General features: G+C 38.5%; 1 protein-coding gene across 2 annotated transcripts in view; it reads left to right on the top strand.

Moving 5' to 3' along the window:
* Skap1 (src kinase associated phosphoprotein 1) overlaps positions 1-15,813 on the top strand; it is a 315,747-nt gene that overhangs the window by 75,514 nt on the left and 224,420 nt on the right. For both annotated transcript variants that reach the window (XM_017799420.2, XM_017799421.1), the window contains exon 4: positions 10,438-10,536. In XM_017799420.2, the coding sequence (XP_017654909.1) occupies positions 10,438-10,536 (99 nt within the window). The remainder of the gene's footprint in view (positions 1-10,437; positions 10,537-15,813) is intronic.

Here is a 15,813-nt window from a genome sequence, read left to right as displayed (position 1 = left end):
GTTGATATTTTCCATAGGTAGTGCATACATGGGTATATTTATACACATGCAGTAAAACATTTATACATGCAAAATTTAAATAAATAAACGAACCAAAATATATTTAAAATGTTCATTGTATTGGTGTTTGGAATTAAAGGATTCTAAACAGCATAAATGTCCTGCAATAGAGGACAAAGTTAAATAATGCTACATTCAGTTGATGGAATGCTACATAGACGTTCAAAGAGCTGATGCATTGAGATACACAGCATATAATGTTCCATAAGGACTGTCGCTACGTAAAAAGGCAACTAGAGCAAACAGTGTGCACTTTGTTTCTGTATCCACATGCATGTGTGCATGTGTGTGTGTGTGTACATATATGTATGTATGAGTTGTGTGCACACAGTTTGATTTTGCTTGCTCATCAAATATTTCTAGGAGGATGCTTATGAACCTACTAATGTGGTGACCTCAGCTGAAGGGATCCAGGAGTACGTGCGACAGAACCTAAACTGTTTCTGTCCTTTGCTTCTATTGGATACTCAGCTGAAGGACTAGATGAATCTCTGTGTGATGATGCGGAGCCATCAGCCACATAAGTGGTTGGGAAGAAAAGTGCACACAAAGAGAACAACTGCCAACATTGGTTTAAAAAGAAAAAAAGCCGTAGACTTCACACACAGATACTTGTTACGTTTAGTCTGAAAATTTGCAGAGCACCCAGGAAACCTCACAATGGTTGCCTCTGGAGAGAAGGACCAGAGGAGGGAGCTGAATTTCCATTATCATAGTAATGCTTGAAATTTTTGCTCTGGGCCTGTTCAACTTTAAAAAAAAAAATGCAATAAAGAAAAAGAACACAAAAAAACACCCCCAGCTCCCTCCCCCTCCAAACCCAAACCCAAGCCTGACATGGTAGTGAACTTGATGCAAAATGAGTAGCATCATGATTTTAATTTCTTAGCCATTCAAAATTTTCTTTTAAAGTATGGATTTATAGGCAAAACTCTGATAAAGGCATAAAACAACAGGGTTTGTTGTTTAATGTTTGAGAGTGGGTAGTTTCTATAGATGTGTCAAGTTGACTTATCACTTAAAGCGGTTTTAAAATAAATGATAAAATACCCCAGTATAACATAGTGACCAGGGTAGCTGGTGGCCGCAGTCTCTTACCCTAGCTTAGTTGCTTCTCATATGCTGAATTTCATAGAGCTTCTTTCTGATTCTTATCTCCATGGATGGAGAGGACACCCAGGAATTGATAAATTAGTGACTATATGAAGTTTATTTAATTAGCATGGAAAAGTTTTACTGAGGGGAAAAATGTTATAAACTGCTTTTTTCCTAGGCAGTATTATCTTTGGGCCAACACAGGAAATCAAGTTTCTGAACATTGAATTTGGGCATGAAAATTTATGTCTACCAGGAATGCTGCCTCTGACACTTTTTATGTTCTAAACACAAAATAGTGAGAAAAGAATTCAGTGAACTTGAACACAAACTTTTGGGGAATTTTCTACTTAAACCTTTTTTGTGTGTCTATGAATAAGTAGGCTAAACTCTGGGCTTGACACCCAGTGAATTTGGGTGATATGTTAAAAAAATATTTATTTATTATTATTTTTCATTTTATGTGTATGCATGCACTGTCTATATGTAGGTCAGTGCACCCGTGCCGTACAATGCACGTGGAGGACAGAAAAGGCTGTCGGATTCCCTGGAACTGGAGTTACAGACAGTTGTTAGCTGCCATGTGGGTGCTGGGATTCGAACCTGGGTCTTCTGCAAGAACAGCCAGTGTTCTTAACCACTAAGCCATCTCTCCAGCCCTGGGTGATATTTAAAGACTAAATATTGTGATGGGTGAGCCCTATCCTACTAGAAAGCAGTAATTTTTCATTGTGTTTCTCATCAACACATACTTCTCTTAGAAACATGTTTACCAGGAAGGCTGAAGCATCACTAACGTAGGAAAGGACCTTTTTGGTTATGAGCAAGGGGATTTGTATGGTGTGTAAATAAAACTTCTAGTTATTGCTGACTCTACTCAGGCCAAGAAGGGAAAAAACCAGTCTTGTGAACCCTCTCTGCCTTTGTCAGCTGATGGGAATTTAACATGTGCACTTGCCATCCTGAAAAAGCTATTGATCACAATTCATCTCTAAAAAGGTATTTTTCAGCCAGATGTGATGATATCTATTTGCAATCCTAGCTCTTGAGAGACTGAGGCAAGAGGTCAAAAGTTCTAAGCCAGCCTGGGCTACATGATGAGATTATGTTCTAAATAAATAAGAAAGAATATTTCCTAAAGTTAAAGGTGATACTACTATTCTGTTGTTGCTGTTTTGTTTTTTTTTGGGGGGGGGGACAGAGTCTCCCTGTAGTCTCAGCTGGCCTGGAACTTGCTATATAGACCAGGCTAGCCTCCATCCCAGGTCTGGGATTAAAGGTGTGCACCACCACACCCAGCTCTTAATTATATTTTTATGTGTTTATTTTATGTGTGTATGTGGGCAGTGTATTCAGGGGTCAGAGAACAACTTGGGGGAGTTGGCTCTCTCTTTTCATCATGTGGGTCCCAGGGATCAAACTCAGATCTTCAGACTTGGTGGCAATACCTTTACCTACTGGGTCATTTTTCTGGCCTTTTTAAAAAAATATAGAAGTAAGTGGAGTTTATTGCAAAGTAAAGTGAGAATGGACACTGGCCAGAGAGACCACTGTGCAAACGTACAGTTTAAAGTAGACTTCATATTATTTTTAAAATATTATGCTTATTTTTTTATTTTATGTATAATAGTGTATTGCATGCATGTGTGTAAGTATGTCTGTGTCATACCAATACCCATGGAGGTCAGAAGAGGGTTTTGGATATCCTGGAACTGGAGTTATGGATGGTTGTTAGCTGCCACGTGAGTGCTGGGAATTGAACCCTGGTCCTCAGCAGAAGCAGCCAGTGCTGCTGCTTAACTGCTGAGCCATCTCTCTAGCCCCTTTTAAAGTCTCCAGAACCAAGGAACTTCTGTGGGGTGCGCTCCTGTCCAAGTGATTGACAGGACCACTTTGTTTAACTCACGAGGGAGAGGACAATAGTATTTCCTTATTCTTTATCAGAAAACCTCTGGCTGCATAATAATCTTATAATAAAACTGGTATATCGTACCCTTAAGATTTATACATATCACTTGTGTTAATGATGCCTCAATAAATAATTAACTAAAATAAAAATGAGAGATTCCACATGAAATTTCCATTTCAAGGTACTAAACAATCAATGATGATGTCAGTGAAAGGTTTTGTTTGTTAAGGGTGCCACCTGTATGCTGTTGCAAACATGAACAGAAATCCCTGTTTGGGCTGGACTGGGACATTGGAGAGGCAGGATCTTGTCACCCTTTCCCATTACAGCTTCAGTGATAACGGAGGCCTAAGTTACTCACAAAGAGAATTCGCCTTTCTACAGGATATCAAAAGCTGGGTCACATTTTCAGGACTGCTAACCTTACCCAGAATAAATTCTTTATTATGCATTGCTTGCTCTTTACCCATTGGACTTCTCTGGAACTTTCCTTGGGTCTAGCAGTCGCCTACAGAAAATACCATCTCATTCTTCTTTAGCAAAGGATACTGGAATCCAACTAGACTAATAGTTTCCCTTCAAGAAGTTTCTGAAGCCATGGAGCATAATAGACCCCAGAATGCATCAGGATTACAAATGAATGCTAAGACTTGCTATAACTAGTTTGGGAGAAAGGAAAGGGACTGATGGGAAGAGAGACTTAGGTGAGCCAGTAGTAATTAAATTGCTGTTTGTGTGGCATTCTATATGATGGGGTCAGAAAAGAAATGCCTGGCCTGGGCTACATTTTGGTGTGGAATATGTTACTTCACATTTTGTGAAGTGGGGTCAACATACCCAGGATTCAATATAATTGAACAGAAAATGCTGCAAAAATTCAATATATTGATTTGACTAAGCCTGAAGTAGTTGTATTAAAGTTTGTAAGCATGAAATCCATGCCAAAAGTGATATTTTTAAAATCACTCCAACAGTACTGCAACAATACTTTTGAACTATGAATGAGAACACCCCCTTCCCCATCACATGTGGCTTTGTCCGTTCCAGTCACCATACCAAGTGGGATTACGATTACCACCGATAATAATAATAATTTATGTTTTGATTATAGATTTACTTTGCTGAAGTAAAGAGTACTAATTAACACCATAAATTCAAGTCATTGGCTGTCTTTCAGTATGCCTTGCCTTTGAGTAATGATCATGATTTATAAAACTTATATCTGTGGAGCCTGTACAGCTCAGTGGATTGGGATAAGAGCTTAGTAATCAGACAAGATGGGATCAAAGCCTGGCTCTGCCACTTATCAGTCACTTCTGTGACTTTGGGTAAGTTATTTGATTTCCATATCACAATATCTTCATTTGCATATTGGGGTAGTACTAAATCCCTGGGTTACTTTGAGGATTACAAGATAATACATGAAGGTCTGTGACCCTGAGCCTGTACCCAGTAAGAATTCAGCAAGCTGTTATATTTAGAAACATAGCAGACTGTCTCCTGCAAACCAAAGCATACTGAAATTCAACTGAATAGCTTCGTAGTAAGAATTAAGAACAGAATACAATAATCTAAAGAAAACGGAACCATGAACTAATAACTCTAGGTTATGGTTTCCAGGCTGCCGAATGATGAACGTTTCTGTTTTACAATATATCTATCTGCATATGATCAAATATGCAGGTTAAATTGCAGGTCAAATTGCATCTTTTTTAATTTGTCAAGATCTTATTACTATTGAAAATATTCCAACTCACAGGTTCCATTTTGGTACCAGTGAGAATAACAGTGGTAAATGGAATGTGTTAGTGTAAAGCTGGAGTGGACGCTGACAGGCTGTAATTTACTCTATGAAGTGTGTATAGTCGCTATACAATTATCTAGTTTGTATTTGTTGCTGCCAGCCCTCCAGTTTGTTACTATCCAGGAGTTGTGCCTTTGTGTGAAACCTAAGCAGGGTTAGACATCTCAGCATCTTCCAGGAGCGGGAGGGAGAGGGACAGAGCTCACACTGTGGTGTCTGTCTCTCTGTCTCTGTGACTCTGTCTCTGTCTCTTTCTCCCTGTCTTTCTCTGTCTCCCCCTCTCCCCCCACCCCCTTCTTTGCTCTTTCTTTTTAGAGCTAAGATGATCCTACGCACTGCAGCTCACCCTACTGGTTAAAATGAAAAACTACACCACAGAGGACCATTTTCTTAAAAGAGGGAGAGGAAAAAAAAAAAAGAACTTTGACATTGGCTGTCACCATAATTTTCCTGTCCAATCCCCCACTGACGGATGTGGTTCATTTGAGAATATTATTAGGCTGTGCTGTCCTTTAGGTTTCTGGATTCACAGGTGTTTTGTAGTGATTGTACTATGAGTGCCTAATCAATTTGGTTCCATTGCTGATCATTTAGACTGCTGTGCTCCAAGGCTGCTGTTCTTAACTCGATTATGTAATTAGCAAGCAGCATTCTAACGAACCGAATCTTAGGCTGAGCTTCTTTTACATTCAAGACCTCGTTGGAGCAACTTCTTAAAAGAGTGATAAATGGAAACTTTCTGTACCTGACCTCTCATTCATTCTGCAGATTTAATGGCATTCAGTGCTATTCTGCTCACTGCCAGGGCCTTGAAAGGGGAAGAAAAGAATATTTATATTGAGTTATAGATAGATGTAGGAAGAAGAAAAAGATGGGCAGAAAGGGAGACTGTATAGAACAGAGAAGAATTTGAGACCTTCACTGTACACGGATTAATCACAAGGACTAACCACGCAAGTCCAAATGGATATTTAGAAAGCGGTGAAGCCTCTCGGATGTTCTGTGGGAAACACCATACATTTTCTAATGCACGAGTATGTGCAGAATGGTGTGTAATTGATGACAGAAGTATTGACAGAACTTCAGCTGTGGCGTTGCAAATGTGCTCTATAATATATTTACATGTGAAGAACATTTCACATATATGATCACATCTATCCAACATATTTCTTTAGTGGGGCCCAGATTTAATGACTTAAGTGAATGCTTATAATAAGGACCAATAAGCTGCCATTTTGCTAATCTTACCATAGTTCAGCTTTGGGAACTACATTACTGTTAAATTGGTCCATGAAAATCTGGCAATATTAATGCTATCAAGCATGAAAACTAACTGGATTTGGATCAGGGAGCTTTATTTATAGCATTTTAGTGAGGATTTATTAGTTTAAAGAGGAAGTTTGTGCGTCTCTTGGGTTCTTGAATATCAAATAGACTAGGAAGTCCTGTGTTCCCATCTAACAGCAATAACAATAACAAAAATAAAAAATTACATACAATTTTGCATTCATTTCCATGTCCTTATATTAGTCTAAGACTTGGGATACAGTAATAGCAAAACCCAAAAAGTTTCTAACAGTGCCATATAAAAGATTGCTTATGGATGAGCATAGAATTTAGGACACAGCTCACGATTAATTAGAAGAGAATTAAAAGGTGATGCTTTATACTGACATGAGAAAAACTGTCAAACCTTTACAGAATGAATAGGAAAATAGGTATTTATATGTTTTATAAGTTATCTGGTCTTATATTTTGTGGCATTTTTTAAAATATTCAATCTGCTTTCCGTCTTTTTTCATTTCTTGGGTAAAATTGACATTAAGCTCTGTTTTCGTCCCTAAACAGTACCTGCAAGTTCAGGACTAGAATGCTTTGCTGTTTGTTAAAATAGTTACAAGGGGAAACATCATGGCTCATTTTTCTCCTGCTTTATTTGGAATTGAGTTAGTAAATGAAAGTTTCTAGCAGTTTAATTCACTTCTCCATAAAGTTTATGGGGCAGCAACAGCTGGTTGAATTCATGGCAGAAAAAGACAACTTCGAGTGGCCAAGCTATTGTTTCTGAATTAAGGGGGGAAACTCATTAGCTGTTAATGAAAACATGGGGAATAAAAACAAATAGCACAGAAACACTGGGAAAGAATTACCTTACACCTGACACAAAGCTGTTTTATCTTTTGCTCCAACCCCTAGAAATTCCCAACTTATCACTCTACAGAGCATGACTGAAATTGAGTTTGACTCTCAGAAAAGAACAATAGAGAAAATCATCCGCCTTATGGGCCCCTCAGCACAAATACTCAGTGGAGAGCCTGCCATTGAATATACTAAGGAGCATGTGTAGTGCCCAATTCTTATGACAGTTAGGACAGAGGAGCAAATTACCAGCTAATAATAGCAGGTGGACCCATGATATAGCTCCCTTAGATCTTGTTTAGAAATACAAAAAGAAAAAGAAAAAGACTGCAGGTCATGGATGTGATGAATATATATGTGTGTATATGTATATATATATATATATATATGTATGTATAGAGAGAGATTGAGTGAGCAGCAGTGGAGAGTATGTCTCCCGTGGTAGAGGGTCTTTCTTGTGAGAAAGTCACTCTAAGCAGATGGAGTTCAAAGCCCCAATTGCTCAGCTGCTAAATGGAAATGCCTGTCACTATAGCTTGTGATCATCTATGTGTGATCCCACTGGACTACAGTTGTGGTCAGTGACTGTGAGAGCTATAGACCGATCTGGAGAGCATGAGTGGTTATGTTTTAAGGAAAAATGATGCTCTAAACTTAAGCAAATCCAAAATAACCAAAGTAATTGCCAGTTCTTCTATAAAACTTCTCACCCATGCATCCTGAGTAGTTGTAATCATTTTAATTACATTGTGGCATCTACTTATGCAGCGTGATAGGCTAGTTTCTGTGGGAGCCCAAGGGAGTTGGACCACTTTATATGACATTAAAAACACAACAACATCTTCATCATCGGGAACTAATTGTGCTTAAGGGTAAAGCATATCTTTAAAGGTTTTCCTAGCCAGGGCGTGGTGGCGCACGCCTTTAATCCCAGCACTCAGGAGGCAGAGGCAGGTGGATCTCTGTGAGTTCAAGGCCAGCCTGGTCTACATAGTGAGTTCCAGGACAGCTGGGGCTACAGGGAGACCCTGTCTCAAAAAAACAAAAAAAAAAAAAAAAAAAAAGGTTTTCCTTAACCACAGCACTGACCTAGCCTCTGTTTTGCTACCTTGAGTTGTATTCCTTCCTTGCTACATATCAAGACACAGTCGGGTACTGGGCTCAAATTAGTTGTTTAAAAGTTCACCTTGTGAAACTATTCAGAAACCACTGGACTCACACGGAAGTAACTTTACCTCTGAGGTGAATAAATCAAATGCCAAAGCCAGGCAGGTTCTTTGGGCGAGATTTTGGAAAAGGAAGTTATAAATGCGGTATGTGGACTGCATCTTGGAACAGAAATAAAGGAATTAATGGAAAATTTCATGAAGTGCAAATGAAGCCTGAACTTTAGTCAACAGCAATGTACGAATATTAACTTCCTGGTTTGGGCAGATGCACTTTAATTATGGCAGAAGCGACACTGGGGGAAACTGAATATAAGAACCGTGTGCTATCTGGGCTGGAGGGATAGCTCAGCCATTAAAGGCTCAGGCCAACAACCAAATACATAAGAACTGTTTGCTATTTTCATAACACATAAATTTTTTTTAAATTAAAAACTCCATTAAAAACCTAAAACAACAAAACAGAAACTCTCCCTGATCAGCAATTTTTAAAAGATGCTGTACTGTATAGGAATGGGTTCTTTTTCTTTCGTGATAATTTTGTCAAATTTCTGAATCAAGAAGAAAATTGAGTTTTGAATGATAGTTGAGAAATGAAGTTCAGTATATCCTCTAAATGTCCAATTTTGCTTGGGACATAAACTACTTTTTAAAAAGATTTTTTAATTGCCTTAAATAAAACTTCCTTCTACCTTTGCAGCTCACGTTCAGGTTTCCAGCCCGGCAGTTCATTTCCGTCCTTGTTGATAATGTCATTTCAGTGGATTTGCCATGGTGTAATATTTGAGCATTTTAACCCTCTGTCCAGTGTTTGAGATTTTTATTGGCTGGAAACTGCACACTGATGGTTTATGCTTAAAGCTTTGCCTCCTGGTCAGTGAACTAATACAGGAGACTGTTTCTTCTGGCTTTAACTGGTGACTGTTTTGTCAGTTAAATTTTTTTCTACAATAAACTCTACAGTTTATTTTAAGGTCCTCTACCTGCAGGTGTTCGGGGCAGTCATGGGCATCTACCTACCATTGAGCATTCGAAGAGGAGTCTAGATGTAATCTGGTTTATGGAAAGAGAAGGCCACAGCCATTCTCTTTTTATCATTTTATACCCTCTCTATCCTTCTAGTTTAATTGTAGGGAATAAAGCTTTAAAGGGAAGCAATCGAGATTCTATGTAGGTTGTTGGGTTTCACTGCTCCCTGGTTAAAATCTGAGGCCAAAATGCTATAGTGTTTACTGAGATTACCATTGGTGATTTCCTTTGGAAATTAGTATTTGAGATAATATTAAATTCAGTCGAAAATCCCTTTTTCGTGTTTGTGAAATGAACCAAGCAGCTGTCGGCGTCCTTTTATCAGCAGTCCGTACCTCTGTTTAGGGGATTTTAAGGAAACCATTTGCAGGGCTTTCGTTTTCTTGCAGTTTCCAAATGAGCTAACATCTTCCGTCTGAACCTTTTAAAGTACAATAATAGCATTGGCCACTTCTACAGAATACAATTCAGTGTAGGCTGAAAACACCCAAAAGGGATTAGCAATGTTTTAATTGCATAATTCAGTATTGTATATACATTACCTTTTATCAAAGCCATTTTGCAGAACAAATATTACCTTCTTATGGCTTTTAGAATTCCTAAGAGGTTGGTTGCAAAGCTGTAAACTAGAATTACAAGAGAGAACTTTATTAAGGTTGCAGAGCAAATAGTGATTTAAATAGGAATAGAATCCAGCAAAGTCTAGGCAGTCTCTCTCTCTCTCTCTCTCTCTCTCTCTCTCTCTCTCTCTCCCTCTCTCACTCTCTCTCTCTGTCTCTCTCACTCTTATTTTTCAGAGAAGGATAGAGTACTGACCTTGCATCATTATATTATGTGTAGAAGCTTAGCCCCTTGTGTCATTCCTTCTATTTCATTTAGAAATATAAAGAAACTTCAGGGTAAAGGTTGTAATGAATGGAGATGTAGAATATATGAAAACAAATTTATATGGCTATGTTTTCACTCTAAGTGTGACAGAGAAATTTCTCTTTGGTGGCAAAAGATCTTCCCACTCTAAGCTTCAGTTGCTTAGTTCTCATGAGAGGAAGTTGAGTGGAAAATTTCCCATGCAGGTAAGTTCGTTCTTGGACTTGCCTCTCTTTCTCATATGTTAATGGTGGTGGGCATGTTCATCAAGTAAAAGATGCATCCATTTTTGCAAGTACCAGAAGAAGTCTATAAATATGTTTATTAAGATATCTACAAATAACCTTGTTTTCTTTCTTAACCCTCAGGAGACCTTGGCCAGGACAGCTCAGATGACAATCTCAGCGGGACTCACGGCCCACCCCTCACATCAGATGCATCCTTTTGGTCAGATTATCAGGATGAGGGTGAGTGTCATCCTGCTGGGTTTTGGGTACCTGTGCTTTATTACCTTTTGTTTTGCCATCTTTGCCTTTTGTCATTTTGTGTCCAGCAGCCTTCAGTGGTTTTCTGTATTGGTAATCACTAATTTGCAAACAACAACTATTTGCTTCATTGTGGTGCTGACCCTCCTGGGTAATTCAATGCTCCTGAAGTTAATGTATTTAGGGAAACACTAATTCCATACTGGAGCAGGAAGACATCGTTGTTGATCTTTTTATAAAAACAGTAGCTCACAAGCTATGAGGGCGTTTAAGATCGCAGGGCCCAGATTTCCCATACCTTTGGGTCTCTCAGCTTCACTGGAATGTAGAAGAATTGGAACTGTCACTCAAAGTCAATGGGGTCATTTATTTATTGTGGGTCATTTGAGACCCCTGAGCCTGTTATGTTATGTTATCTCACCTGTGGTCATTTACGCCTGACCAAATTGGTATCGTTCAAGGGAAAGCGACATGAACCAAATGCAAGTGAAGCCCCGTGCAAATCTTCCCAGAGTATCCATTTTATCTAGTTCTTGGGAATAGTAGGAGTTAAAGAACTTCACTGTCACAAGCATTCTTATTTTATTTATTTTTAAACCTATTTTATTTATTATTTTTATTGTGTGTATTGCCTGCATGTGTGTAAGTGCACCCGTGTCATGCAATGCCTGCAGAGGTCAGAAGAGGGCATCAGATTCCCCTGGTACTGGAGTTGTGGGTGGTTGTTAACTGCCATGTGGGTGCTGGGAATTGAACCTGGGTCCTCTGCAAGAGCAGCCAGCGCTCTTAACCCCTGAGCCATCTCTCCAGCCCCCAACATTCTTATTTTTTTAAAAAAATACAATAACATGTAACAATGAAATGCAAAATTGACATGAATTTTTAAGATGCACGAATATGAAGACTGTGGCCTAGTGGCTGCCAGTTTCTGGTGCAGGCTCAGATTTCCCAAGGGTGGGAGATTGCTGTGCTGGCCTGGCATCCGGCCATGAGAGCAGAAGGTTTGATCATCCCAGTGTGCACTGTGTTCTTATCAAATTCCATCATGCCTTTCCAGGAGGAGGAAAAGGTAGAGATGCTACTAAACTGGATATTAAATTGGAAATTTATTATACTCTAAGGGATTGGATGAAATGAGTAAATTATTCCTTATTTCTCTTTATTAATCTGTAATCTTTCCATTTCTTTTTCTCCTAAATTTCAAGAATGCACAGTCCCTATTTTCTTCTATATTTTACCTATTCATTAAGTACTCTTTCATTTCATTTTGATGAGTCATATTTTTCCCTCTTCCCTTGAATTGATAACTTTCACCTCAGAACAATAGATCAATTCCCATAGAAACTTTTGCTTGAGCTTTGGATACCAGCAAAATGAGTAAGACTCATGTGTTAAAGGTTGGTAAGATCTATATTGGTTCTGGTATTTCACTAAAAATACTGTTTGAGTTGAAAGCTTAATAATTACCTTGGTAGCTGATTAATAATTGTAGAAAATTAACAGTGCAAATCCTGAAGAAACCAACCCTCCATCTGGTTTTGATTAATCTAATGCTTGACAGAATCAGAACAATAGTGCTTCATTAAATCGTAGGTCACTTATTTGGTGTTTCTAGTTTCCCAAAATATAGATGAGAACACAGTAAGTAAGCCAGAAAGACCCCTAAGTAGATGTCACTGAATTCTGAGTCAACACTTGGGTTTTTATTCTGTAGAATGGACCGGAAACCCTCATTGGAGGAAATCTTCTTATACATTTCTGATGATTGCAACGTTTTGGTTTCTCAGCCCACAGCAAAGCTTCAAATTAGAAGGAATACTGTGAACTGGGGGCTGAGGCAGGAGGATCTTGAGTTCTAGGCTAGCCTGGCTATAGCGAGACCCTCAAAAACACAAAAACAGGGGAGGAGGAGGAAAAGGAGTGTGGGGGGTGAGAAGAACATTGAAAATGCATCAACTAGAATGTATTACAGTAATCGTCAGAAGCTAACTAAAACCATGGAAATAAAACCTAGAGGTTAGGAATGTAGCTCTGTGGTAGAACACTTGTCTAGAAATATGCAATTTTTGAGTTTGATCCTCAGTACAACAAAACAAACAAACAAATCCTTAAAATAAATAGAATAAGCAAAGAAGATAAGATCTATAAATAAAACTTTGATAGAGATTTGTAAAACAAAAACATAGTCTGAGAGTTACTTGTATTACAGAGTGAAAGGCCCACGTTCTCCCCGAAGAGCTTAGTACCTGAATAAATCAAAACTTTTAAAGCTAACATTTACTGAGCACTGACTGTGTGCCTTGCGTTTGTGTTCTAAGTACTTGGATGTATTATTAATCCTCACAACAGCCCTGAGAGATAGATTAGCCTCATTTTACAGATGAAAAAACTGAGACCCAGGGGAGTTAACTGACCTAAGATCACCCCATCACTATCTAGTAGTATCAGGGTTTGTATCTGTGCAGTTCAATTGTAGAACTCTGTTTTTAATCACTCTACTGTTACCACTATCCTATCTAAGTTATCAAAAAAGATGGATTTATCTTCCAGATATTTTGGCTCCGATTATATGAACATTACACTTAAAATATTTTCATTAGGAGTTAGAGAGATGTCTCACTGGGTAATGTGCTTGCTGTGAGAAATGAGGACCTAAGTTCAGATTGTCAGTGCTCACATAAAAAGCTGATGGGAACATGTGCCTGTAACTTGAGTGCTGGGAGGTGGAACTAGGGAAATCTTGGGGACCTGCTTGTCATCCAATCTTGCTGAATCAGTGAGTTCTAAGTTCAGTGAGAGACCCTGTCTCAAAAAATAAGGTGAGAAGTGATTGAAGGAGATACCTGATATCAACCTCAGGCCTAAACACACACACACACACACACACACGCATGCACGCATGCATGCATGCATGCACACACGTACATATGCACACACATACACCATATACATCCAAATATTTTTGTTGAAATAGTTGAATTTACAAGATTTGTGTTGATGGAGCTGGGAGTATCGTTCATGGTGAAGCACTTGCCTAGCATGCATGAGACCTTGGGTTGCATCCTCAGCCCTGAAAAGAAAGAATCATGTTGAAAGAAGGAAACTTTGTATTTGGAAAACTTTAAGGTGAAAAGTTTTGTTCACAGAGGTCCCTCAAAGGAGAGAAGTTAATTTTATTAGTAATATTAAATTCTTTTTTTTTTTTTTTTTGGTCTTTTTGAGACAGGGTCTCCCTGTAGCCCCAGCTGGCCTGGAACTCACTATGTAGACCAGGCTGGCCTTGAACTCACAGAGATCTGCCTGCCTTTGCCTCCAGTGCTGGGATTAAAGGCGTGCACCACCATGTCTGGCTTACGTACTCTTTTTTAAAAAAGAAAGTGTTTTATAAACAGGGTACAGTGATTACTTCTGGGGAAAAATTATTGTAGAAGAAATAAAAAGTCTGTAATAATGTGTTACATATATATGATTATATACCTGAGATTGTTGGAGGCCAGAAAAAGTTGTGTGTAACTACATGCTGGAAAGGTAAAGATGTGTTGGCATCTTGCAGAATAACAATAATAAATAACCAAAGAAACTGTTATTGATAAATTTACTGCACAGTTGATCTAAAAGTAGTTGCAAACAATAGTTGCTATTTTTTAAAAATATATTTTATTTTTATTTTATGTGTATGCATGTATTGCCTGCATGTAGGTAAGTGCACCCGTGTCGTGCAATGCCCGCAGAGAACAGAAGAGGCTGTTTGATACCCTGAAACTGGAGTTACGGACAGTTGTTAGCTGTCATGTGGGTGCTGGGAATGGAACCTGGGTCCTCTGCAAGAGCAGTCAGTGCTCTTAACTGCTGAGCCACCTCTCCAGCCCTAATAGTTGCTATTTTTAACCCCATATTTTTTCTGAAAGGTGTGTTAAAAAATATAAAGAATATGCTGGAATTGTTTTTTATTTGTTCATTTGAGGCAGAGTCTCTCTGTATCCCCAGCTGGTCTCTGGATCTCACAGAGACCTGCCTGCCTCTGCCTCCTGAGTAATGGGATTAAAGGCTTGTGCAACCATGCCCAGCTCTTTGGAATTGGTTTTTAACATGGCTACTTTTAGTACTTTTCATTTTTAAGTTTCTCTGCTTTTTATTCCTGAATGTAAGTCACTGTTGAATCTATGATTGTGAATGACAGGACTTGGTGTACAGAACACTTGCTTAGTGTGCACAAGGCTGTGATTCAACCCCCAGCACTAGAAATAAAATACATTACGTGTGACAATTGCCCTGCTCTTGTTAATCACTGTGGGTTTAAATATTATTTTTAAATTACTACTATTATTTTGCGGTGCTAGAGATTAAACATTGAGCCTTACACAATCTAGGCCAGTGTTCTACCACTGAGATAGCTCTCTGACTCTTTTTCAATAATGGGGAAGATACATTAGAACTGAATATAACTATTTTGGAATTGTAACATGAAAATGAAGATTTAGAGCTAGGCGTGGTGGTGCAAGTCTCTGATCTTACCTGGAAGAGAGAGGCAGGGGGATCAGAGTTAAGATTATCCTCAACTACATAGGGAGTTCGAGGCTAGCCTAGGCTATATGAGACCCTGTCTCAAGGGTAAAAACAAAGATGGTGACCTTTGTCTGCCTACCATGTAGGTATGTTGCAAGGAAAGAAAAAGATTTAATTTATTGACTAGATTTTTGAAGATGAAATTTAAGTTTGTGTTTAAATTTTACTGTACCAAAGTTAGAGTTATAGAATCTAAGAGTTAGAAGGGATGATGAAGATCCTTCTGGTGGGTTAGCTTATTTCATTCTTACACCAGCTCATTGGGAAAAGTGACCTCCATTTTGCAGATAAAGAAATGAGGTTTAGAGAAGGTAAGTGAGTTGGGCATGGACAGTACATGAAGGGATCAGGGCCCTGCTGACCCCTTAGCAGCCCGTTCTTTCAGCTTTCCAACTCACTTTCCTTATTACTTCGTTCTACTAATATAATGTTGAATTTTAAATAAAAGCATCTAGAGCTGAAAATTACCCTGGAACTACTATCTTACCAGTATTCCACAAAATTCAACATGTACTACCCTCGCTATAATTTATAATTCCATTCTAAGTGTTTTGTACTTTCCTTTATGAAACTATACTTGATAATTATGAAATGATCATTTAAAACCTGTGTGTCATTTAGAAGCATTTGTGGTGCTTTTATTCTGATTTTTTTTTTTTTTTTTTTTTGGGAAAAGGGTTTCCCTTTGCCCCC

The sequence above is a fragment of the Nannospalax galili genome, unplaced genomic scaffold (assembly GCF_000622305.1).
Source record: "Nannospalax galili isolate Female #2095 unplaced genomic scaffold, S.galili_v1.0 scaffold95, whole genome shotgun sequence".
Lineage (NCBI taxonomy): Eukaryota > Metazoa > Chordata > Mammalia > Rodentia > Spalacidae > Nannospalax > Nannospalax galili.
Note: the sequence above shows the minus strand (reverse complement) of the source record. Positions and strands in the feature narration are given on the sequence as shown.